At 41.4% G+C, this 10061-nt stretch overlaps 1 protein-coding gene across 1 annotated transcript; it reads right to left on the reverse strand.

Moving 5' to 3' along the window:
- Nucleotides 1-134: 134 nt before the first annotated feature.
- Nucleotides 135-9483, reverse strand: LOC115142036 (Golgi-associated plant pathogenesis-related protein 1-like). The gene is made up of 5 exons (XM_029681512.2): nucleotides 9205-9483; nucleotides 8172-8280; nucleotides 7886-7989; nucleotides 7187-7264; nucleotides 135-6665 (listed from the first exon to the last, which is right to left on the reverse strand). Exons 1-5 carry the CDS (start codon nucleotides 9215-9217, stop codon nucleotides 6505-6507), a joined length of 465 nt encoding a protein of 154 aa, XP_029537372.1. The 5' UTR covers nucleotides 9218-9483; the 3' UTR covers nucleotides 135-6504.
- Between the last annotated feature and the right edge of the window lie 578 nt (nucleotides 9484-10061).

A 10061-nucleotide genomic window follows, 5' to 3' on the forward strand; every position in this document is an offset into this window, starting at 1 on the left:
ACTGTTAACCACCCTAATACTTCACGTCATGTCCAGTGTATACAGTTGAAGTCTGAAGTTTACATACACTTAGGTTGGAGTGGACAAAACTCATTTTAGAGCCACTCCATACATTTCTTATCAACAAACTACAGTTTTGGCAAGTTGGAAGGACATCTACTTTGTGCATGACACAAGTCATTTTTCTAACAATTGTTTACAGACAGATGATTTCACTTATAATTAACTGTGTCACAATTCCAGTGGGTCAGAAGTTTACATACACTAAGTTGACTGTGCCTTTAAACAGCTTGGAAAATTCCCAAAAGTGTCATGGCTTTAGAAGCTTCTGATAGGCTAATTTACACCATTTGAGTGAATTGGAGGTGTACCTGTGGATGTATTTCAAGGCCTATCTTCAAACACAGCACCTCTTTGCTTGACATCATGGGAAAATCAAATTAAATCAGCCAAGACCTCAGAAAAAGAATTGTAGACCTCCACAAGTCGGGTTCATCCTTGGGACCAATTTCCAAATGCCTGAAGGTGCCATGTTCATCTGTACAAAGAATAGTACGCAAGTATAAACACCATGGGACCACACAGCCGTCATACCGCTCAAGAAGGAAACGCATTCTGTCTCCTAGGGATGAGCTTACTTTGGTGTGAAAAGTGCAAATCAATCCCAGAACAACAGCAAAGGACCTTGTGAAGATGCTGGAGGAAACAGGTACAAATGTATCTTTATCCACAATAAAACGAGTCCTATATCGACATAACCTGAAAGGTCGCTCAAGCAAGGAAGAAACCACTGCTCCAAAACCGCCATAAAAATCCAGACTACGTTTTGCAACTGCATATGTGGACAAAGGTCGTACTTTTTGGAGAAATGTCCTCTGGTCCAATGAAACAAAAATAGAACTGTTTGGCCATAATGACCATCGTTATGTTTGGAGGAAAATGGGGGATGCTTACAAGCCGAAGAGAGGGTGGGACTGGTGCACTTCACAAAATAGATGGCATCATGAGGTAGGAAAATGATGTAGATATATTGAAGCAACATCTCAAGACATCAGTCAGGAAGTTAAAGCTTGGTCGCATGGGTCTTCCAAATGGACGATGACCACAAGCATACTTCCAAAGTTGTGGCAAAATGGCTTAAGGACAACTTTTCAAGGTATTGGAGTGGCCACCACAAAGCCCTGACCTCAATCATATAGAAAATGTGTGGGCAGAACTGAAAAAGCATATGCGAGCAAGAAGGCCCACAAACCTAATTCAGTTACACCATTCTGTCAGGTGGAATGGGCCAAAATTCACCCAACTTATTGTGGGAAGCTTGTGGAAGGCTACCAGAAACATTTGACTCAAGTTAAACAATTTAAAGGCAACGTTACCAAATACTAACTGAGTGTATGTAAACTTCTGACCCACTGGGAATGTGATGAAATAAATAAATGCTGAAATAAATCATTCTCTGTACTATTATTCTGACATTTCACATTCTTAAAATAAAGTGGTCATCCTAACTGACCTAAGACAGGGACTTTTTACTAGGATTAAATGTCAGGAATTGTGGAAAAACTAAATATAAATGTATTTGGCTAAGGTGTATGTAAACTTCTGACTTCAACTGTATAGTGAAAATGGGGCATTTTACAAGCAGTCACATTTATTACATAAAACTGGTTAAAATATCAAACTTAAAATACAAAACAGAATACAAAACATACAGTCAAACAAGTGTTCAGTTCATAAAACAGGTCAATTTAAATCAAACTCACAAAAACATGCCCACCATGAGTTAAACATTATATATACCGTACGTATATACACTACCGTTCAAAAGTTTGGGGTCACTTAGAAATGTCCTTGTTTTTGAAAGAAAAGCACATTTTTTGTCCATTAAAATTACATAAAACTGATCAGCAATACAGTGTAGACATTGTTAAAGTTGTAAATTACTATTGTAGGTGGAAACGGATGATTTTTAAGGGAACATCTACATAGGCGTACAGAGGTCCATTATCAGCAATGATCACTCCTGTGTTCCAATGGCACGTTGTGTTAGCTAATCCAAGTTTATCATTTTAAAAGGCTAATTGATCATTAGAATAACATTTAGAAATTATGTTAGTACAGCTGAAAACTGTTGTTCTGATTAAATAAGCAATAAAACTGTCCGTTAGACTAGTTGAGTATCTGGAGCATCAGCATTTGTGGGTTCGATTACTGGCTCAAAATGGCCAGAAACAAATCCTTTTTTCTGAAACTCGTCAGTCTATTCTTGTTCTGAGAAATGAAGGCTATTCCATGCGAGAAATTGTCAAGAAGCTGAAGATCTCGTACAATGCTATGTACTACTCCCTTCACGGGTACTATTTGATGAAGCTGCCAGTTGAAGACTTGTGAGCCGTCTGTTTCTCAAACTAGGCACACTAATGTACTTGTCCTCTTGCTCAGTTGTGCACCGAGGCATCCCACTCCTCTTTCTATTCTGGTTAGAGCCAGTTTGCACTGTTCTGCACAATTTGCCATTGGAACACAGGAGTCATGGTTGCTGATAATGGGCCTCTGTTCGTCTATGCAGATATTCCATTAAAAATCAGCCGTTTCTAGCTACAGTAGTCATTTACGACATTAACAATGTCTACACTGTATTTCTGATACATTTTGTTATTTTAAATGGACAGAACTTTTGCTTTTCTTTCAAAAACAAGGACATTTCTAAGTGACCCCAAACTTTGAACCTTTAGTGTATATATAAACACAGTACCAATCAAAAGTTTGGACACCTACTCATTCCAGTGCTTTTCTTTATTTGTACTATTTTACATTGTAGAATTATAGTGAAGACATCAAAACTATGAAATAACACATATGGAATCATGTAGTAACCAAAAACGTGTTATACAAATCTAAATATATTTTACATTTGAGATATTTGCCTTGATTACAGCTTTGCACACTCTTGGCATTCTCTCAAACAGCTTCATGAGGTAGTCACCTGGAATGCATTTCAATTAACAGGTGTGCCTTCTTAAAAGTTAATTTGTGGAATTTCTTTCCTCCTAAATGCATTTGAGACATTCAGTTGTATTATGACAAGCTAGGGGTGGTATACAGAAGATAGCTCTATTTGGTAAAAGACCAAGTCCATATTATGGCAAGAACAGCTCAAATAAGCAAAGAGAAACAACAGTCCATCATTACTTTAAGACATGAAGGTCAGTCAATTGGGAACATTTCAAGAACTTTGAAAGTTTCTTCAAGTGCAGTCGCAAAAACCATCAAGTGCTATGATGAAACTGGCTCTCATGAGGACCGCCACAGGAAAGGGAGACCCAGAGTTACCTCTGCTGCAGAGGATAAGTTCATTAGAGTTATCAGCCTCAGAAATCACAGCCCAAATAAATGCTTCACACAGTTCAAGTAACAGACATAACTCAACATCAACTGTTCAGAGGAGACTGTGTGAATCAGGACTTCATGGTCGAATTGTTGCAAAGAAACCACTACTAAAGGGCACCAATAAGAAGAAGAGACTTGGTTGGGCCAAGAAACACTAGCAATGGACATGAGACTGGTGGAAATCTGTCCTTTGGTCTGATGAGTCCAAAGTTGAGATTTTTGGTTCCAACTGCCGTGTCTTTCTGAGACGCAGAGTAGGTGAACGGATGATCTCTGCTTGTATGGTTCCCACCGTGAATCATGAAGGAGGTGGTGTGATGGTGCTTTGCTGGTGACACTGTCAGTGATTTATTTAGAATTCAAGGCACACTTAACTAGCATAGCTACCACAGCATTCTGCAGTGATACACCATCCCATCTGGTTTGCGCTTTGTGGGACTATCGTTTTTTTCCCCACAGGACAATAACTCACCACACTTCCAGGCTGTGCAAGGGCTATTTGACCAAGAAGGAGAGTGATGAGTGCCATGTCAGATAACCTGGCCTCCACAATCACCTGACCTCAACCCAATTGAGATGGTTTGGGATGAGTTGAACTGCAGAGTGAAGGAAAAGTAGCCAACAAGTGATCAGCATATGTGGAAACTCCTTCAAGACTGTTGGAAAAGTATTCCAGGTGAAGCTGGTTGAGAGAATGCCAAGAGTGCAAAGGTGTCATCAAGGCAAAGGGTGGCTACTTTGAAGAATCTAAAATGTATTTTGATTTGTTTAATTATCACTTTCTTGGTTACTACATGATTCTGTATGTGTTATTTCATAGTTATGATGTCTATATTCGACAATGTAGAAAATAGTAAAAATAAATAAAAACCCTTGAATGAGTAGGTGTGTCAACTTTTGACTGGTACTGTGTATATATATATATATATATATATATATATATATATATATATATATATTCAACAGAAATGATTTTACTATGTATCCTACAGCATTAGAATCTAATTGTTTGTATAGGCTCTCTCAACTCAACTGTTTCCTTACAAATACAATCCAGTCACCAAAGGTTTAAGCATTCAGGAAATGTCTAAGTGAGTAGATTACTGTAGCAACATCACAGGTGAATCTCTATCCCCACTAACGATGGAATGAGTAGGTCGAAATGCAGTTGGGTGGCCGGTAAACCTCCAGAAGGCACAGCTGCCATGGTCTGGGTTTGGTCAATGGTGTGCATAATAATATACATTTTATGCATTTGTTAGTCACAGTGGTTTTGTCATACACGCACACACGCACACACACATACACGCACACACGCACACACACACACACACACACACACACACACACACACACACACACACACACACACACACACACACACACACACACACACGCGCACACGCACACACACACACACACACACACACACACACACACACACACACACACACACACACACACACACACACACACACACACACACACACACACACACACACACAGTGGCAAGAAAAAGTATGTGAACCCTTTTGAAATACCTGGATTTCTGCATAAATTGCTCATACAATTTGATCTGATCTTCATCTAGGTCACAACAATAGACAAAGTCTGCTTAAACTAATAACACACAGACAATTATACATTTTCATGTCTTTATTGAACACACTGTGTAAACATTCACAGTGCAGGGTGCAAAAAGTATGAGAACCCTTGGATTTAATAACTGGTTGACCCTCCTTTGGCAGCAATAACGTCAACCAAACGTTTTCTGTAGTTGCGGTTCATACCTGCACAACGGTCAGGAGGAAATTTGGACCATTCCTTTTACAAAACTGTTTCACTTCAACAATATTCTTGGGATGTCTGGTGTGAACTGCTCTCGAGGGCATGCCACAGCATCTCAATCGGGTTGAGGTCAGGACTCTGACTGGGCCACTCCAGAAGGCGTATTTTCTTCTGTTGAATCCATTCTGTTGTTGATTTACATCTGTGTTTTGGGTCGTTGTCCTGTTGCATCACCCAACTTCTGTTGAGCTTCAATTGGTGGACAGATAGCCCAACATTCTCCTGCAAAATGTCTTGATAAACTTAGGACTTCATTTTTACGTCGGTGATAGCAAGCTGTCCAGGCCCTGAGGCAGCAAAGCAGCCCCAAACCATGATGCTCCCTCCACCATACTTTACAGTTGGGATGAGGTTTTGATGTTGGTGTACTGTGCCTTTTTTTCTCCACACATAGTGTTGTGTCCTTCCAAACAACTCATCTGTAGTTTCATCTGTCCACAGAACATTTTGGAACATCCAGGTGCACTTCAGATGTGCAGCAATGTTTTTCTGGACAGCAGTGGCTTCTTCTGTGGTGTTCTCCACTTAACACCATTCTTGTTTAGTGTTTTACTATCGTAGACTCGGTAACAGAGATGTTATTATGTTACAGAGATTTATATATGTTGAGCATTCTGTGCTGTGCTCTTGCAGTCATCTTTGCAGGACGACCACTCCTAGGGAGAGTAGCAACAGTGCTGAACTTTCTCCATTTATAGACAATTTGTCTTACTGTGGACTGATGAACATCGAGGATTTTAGAGATACTTTTGTAACCCTTTACAGCTTTATGCAAGTTAACAATTCTTAATCTCTTTTGTTCGAGGCATGGTTCACATCAGGCAATGCTTCTTGTGAGAAGCAAACTCAAATTTGCGTGTGTTTTTAATAGGGCAAGGCAGCTCTAACCAACATCTCCAATCTCGTCTCATAGATTGGACTCCAGGATAGCTGACTACTGACACCAATGATCTTTTGGAGAAGACATTAGCCTAGAGGTTCACATACTTTTTTCAACATACACTGTGAATGTTTAAATTATGTATTCAATATAGACAAGAAAAATACAATTCTTTGTGTGTTATTCGTTTACCACACTATGTTTGTCTGTTGTTGTGACTTAGATGAAGATCAGATCAAATTTGATGACCAATTTATGCAGAAATCCAGGTAATTCCAAAGGGTTCACATACTTTTTCTTGCCACTGTATATAAAGTCAAGTCAAAGTGCAAATGTCTTTTGATGGTCAGCTCCTGGGGGATGAGAGTGATGGGTCAGTATGTTCCTCAGTCCTTGGGCGGCAGGACGTTGTTGTCAAAGTGTCCCTGGTTGGTGATGTTCCCTGCTGGAAAGTACCTGGCTACCACGAATGACGAGCCATCTGGCGCACTGGCCTTCCCCACACCCAGCTTCTTACTGCCCTTCCACACCATTGCTGTGAAATGACCTGGTTAGAGAGAGAAAAGAGAGACAAGCTAAACACCTTCACTGAAGGAAGCCATCTGCTCCTCTAAATATTTACAGCTGCAGATCCCTATATTCACCCCCCCCTCTATCGTCCCCCCATATATACTCTTTCCCCTCTATTGCACACTCCCATCTCTCCCCCTCTGTCTTTCCTCTCCTCCTTTATCTGTCAGCAGCACATGAGTTGATAGGAGTGATCCTGACGCTGCAGGGTCGGTCACACTGAGCAGGAGGCTTCAGGAAGAGAACAGGAAGGACAGAAAAGACTGGGAATGCTATAAAGATCTGTGATTTCCCCACAGGCAGCAGTGTTCCATGCATGTTTGTGAGCTCAGTCCCAGATCTACACAGTCACAGAACGGCAACGTCACGTTTATAGAACAGAGAACAGAGGACACACAGTCCAACCCTGAACCCAGCCTGGGTGAACACAACACTGTGGCATGCAGCACTACACCGAGTCAGAGTGTGTGTGTGTGTGCGTGCGCGCGTTCGTCTCACCTGTGCCAGAGGAGAAGCCGGGGCGGTTGAAGTTGTATTGTTTTACCTCGTCATACCAGCGGTCGGCCACATCCTTCCCTATACACAGAGAAGACAAAGGTTACAGGTTATCACATAACATTATACTTGTTTGTTGCCTTTGTCACTATTGTTTAACAGCAACTTGGGCCAAAACCCACAGAGATAACAGTGGCAAGGAAATATTATCCAAGACTGCTGCTTTCCAAGGAAACAGTGCTAACCCTCTAAAAGCTGCCAAAGATTTAGGTGGGTCAGAAGAACACGGAGAGGTTTGAGAACCCCAGTTTCAGAGGAGTCCAGAGAGAGATGAACTGAGCATGACCCAGTGATAGTATGTATCAGTAGGAGACTGTTTATGAATCACAGCAGACTGTCAGGTCAGTGCACAGACATAGTTGTGCTCTGAGTCATGGTCTTGTTGCTGAAACACACCGAACACAGAGCAGGGAAACGAACCCCAGTTGTTCCTGCCTGGGCCGCCACTGAACAGGATAGTCTATAGTTTAGACCTAACTAAACCCTAACCCTGCAGTGACTCTAGATCGCTCTCTTTAATGTTACTATCTGTACCGTACACAGTGAATAATGTATCTGTCCCCATTTACATAACTAAACATATGCAAGCTATGTAAATGTTTGGTCATAGCATTAGGAGTCATCGGGTTAGAGTGTGTGTACCTGGTTGGTCATAGGAGGCCCAGGCCAGGTTCTCGCCACAGCTCCCCTTACTGGACTCAACACTGTGCTTCAGGATCCGTGTGCTGGCCAGAGACTCAGCATACCTACAGGGTGGAGATAGTTGTGGTAATAGTTAGATAAAGACAGCTGATATTTGGGTGGGGTTAGGTGAAGTGGAAGGAAGGAAGTAAGGGTTTGGTGTAGTTGGCCATGTTATAAAGGTGGTGGTGGGTGGAGGATATAGATAAGTGTGTGTGGGGTGGGCCCAATGTGTTGTGTGACCCACCTAGTGGCATCTCTACTCAGCTTGCTGTTCAGCTTCAGAGGGGGCGCCTGGTGCTTCCTACGATACTCGTTATGACTATGCAACACCTCCCCCGAAAACTGCTTAGAAGCTGAGAGAATCACATAAAACAAGATGCCATGAACAAAATGACGTCTATTGTTTCCCTTGTTTTCACTAATATACAATCAAACTTTCAAATCATGAATACAACTCAATAAAACGGTAGGCTGCAGATAATCAGACAGTAACTTAGAGGTAAATCTCCAATAAGCCCCATACATATGGCTGTTCCCAGGCTTGACTGAGTCTAGACAGACAAAACCAGGGTATGAATGAATGGGGGACACATCCTCCCTCTCCCCAGCCTGGTGCCAATCACAGCCCTACTCGCGCATCTCCATTCTCTCTGGCATTCACACAATGAGGCGATTCACACACACACACACACACAATTTTATTAGCTAAATACACATATTTAGCAGATGTTATTGCGGGTGTAGCGAAATACACATTCTGTTACGGTCTTGTGAAGGATCAGTGGTTGCAGTCCTTGGGGCTGGATCCTTGACCCAGATTTAGCTTATTCCTAAACTAAATACCACTTTCAATGGAGGATAATGTTGTTCTGGAAACTGGCCCCTAAAATGTTCTGTCATCGATATCAAAACACACACACACACACACTCACATAACCAGACACAGCTTGCAAATAGGGAATTCCCCCACTAGCACAGCTATTTCTGATACTCTCAACAGTGGTTTCATCTTTACCACAGACGAGAAGAAACTGACCTAGCGCATAGGCGTTACAAGACCATGTCAAATAAAGATGTACAGCTTTTTAAAATCCACCCCTTTTTCCTGTTGCATGATAACAGCCCATTGGCACAAACTGAGAGCTAAGCCTCTTTTGTAATTACACACACACACACACACACACACACACACACACACACACACACACACACACACACACACACACACACACACACACACACACACACACACACAATTAAATCTCATGTATTCTTACCTGATTTGCCCATGGCGCAGAAACTCTCTCCTGTTCCCTTTGGCTCAGTCCTCTGATGGTCTGAAGCAGCTGCTATGACTTGTTTCTGTCCCTCTCTCCCTTTCTGTATTCCTATTTTTCTTTGTAACCTGTATTCCTCTAGCTCACACTTCTCCCTCTAGTAAACTAGTCTTTCTCAAATATTTTGCTTCTGTCCTCTCTCACTCTTACACAACCTGCCTTTTCCTTGGCCACACACACAATATCCCCCCTCTCTCTCTCTCTCTTCTCTCTCTCTCTCTCTCTCTCTAAGTGGAGACCCAGAACGCTTGGCTGTTCTGATGACATCATCTCTATGAGACACATGCCCTTTTATGGTCTGAGATTCCTGCTTTCTGCTGGACATGATACTAACTGCTCTTAGTTCAGTATAAACTAAACTATGAGCAGTTTAACTATTTAGAAGCAGTTTTACAGTTTTACTAGGGTGAGCCTATGTGGCATCGATATTAGTCAAAAACATGTATTTTAGTGTCCAAATTGATTACAAAGTGTAAATAGTAGGATCATTCTGGTCATAAAGTCAGTCTTGTCCAAAACTTGTCCAAAATACGAGAATATTTTATTTCAAAGAATGAAGGGTAGCATAATTTTCCTTGGGTTGGGTTTATTTCAATCCTGGCCACAGTTGGCAGCACTCAAGTAATCATCAATTCGGAGTGCAGCTGCATGTGACCCAATTGTAATACCCATTAGGTATAGTTACAATTACACAATGTACATGGGACAATATATCTTTTTTAAATAGCTCCAAATTTCAATGACTCAACCCAACTATAAATTGTAAACTCATATACACATATTGAGAGCAGTTAATG

The sequence above is a fragment of the Oncorhynchus nerka genome, linkage group LG14, assembly GCF_034236695.1.
Source record: "Oncorhynchus nerka isolate Pitt River linkage group LG14, Oner_Uvic_2.0, whole genome shotgun sequence".
In the NCBI taxonomy this organism is placed as follows: Eukaryota; Metazoa; Chordata; class Actinopteri; order Salmoniformes; family Salmonidae; genus Oncorhynchus; species Oncorhynchus nerka.

Coding starts and splice junctions, on each gene's coding strand:
- LOC115142036 (XM_029681512.2), bottom strand. Junction 7,265..7,885: donor GGCCTCCTATGACCAACCAG/GTACACACACTC, acceptor CTCTGTGTATAG/GGAAGGATGTGGCCGACCGC. Junction 6,666..7,186: donor CGGCTTCTCCTCTGGCACAG/GTGAGACGAACG, acceptor CTCTCTAACCAG/GTCATTTCACAGCAATGGTG.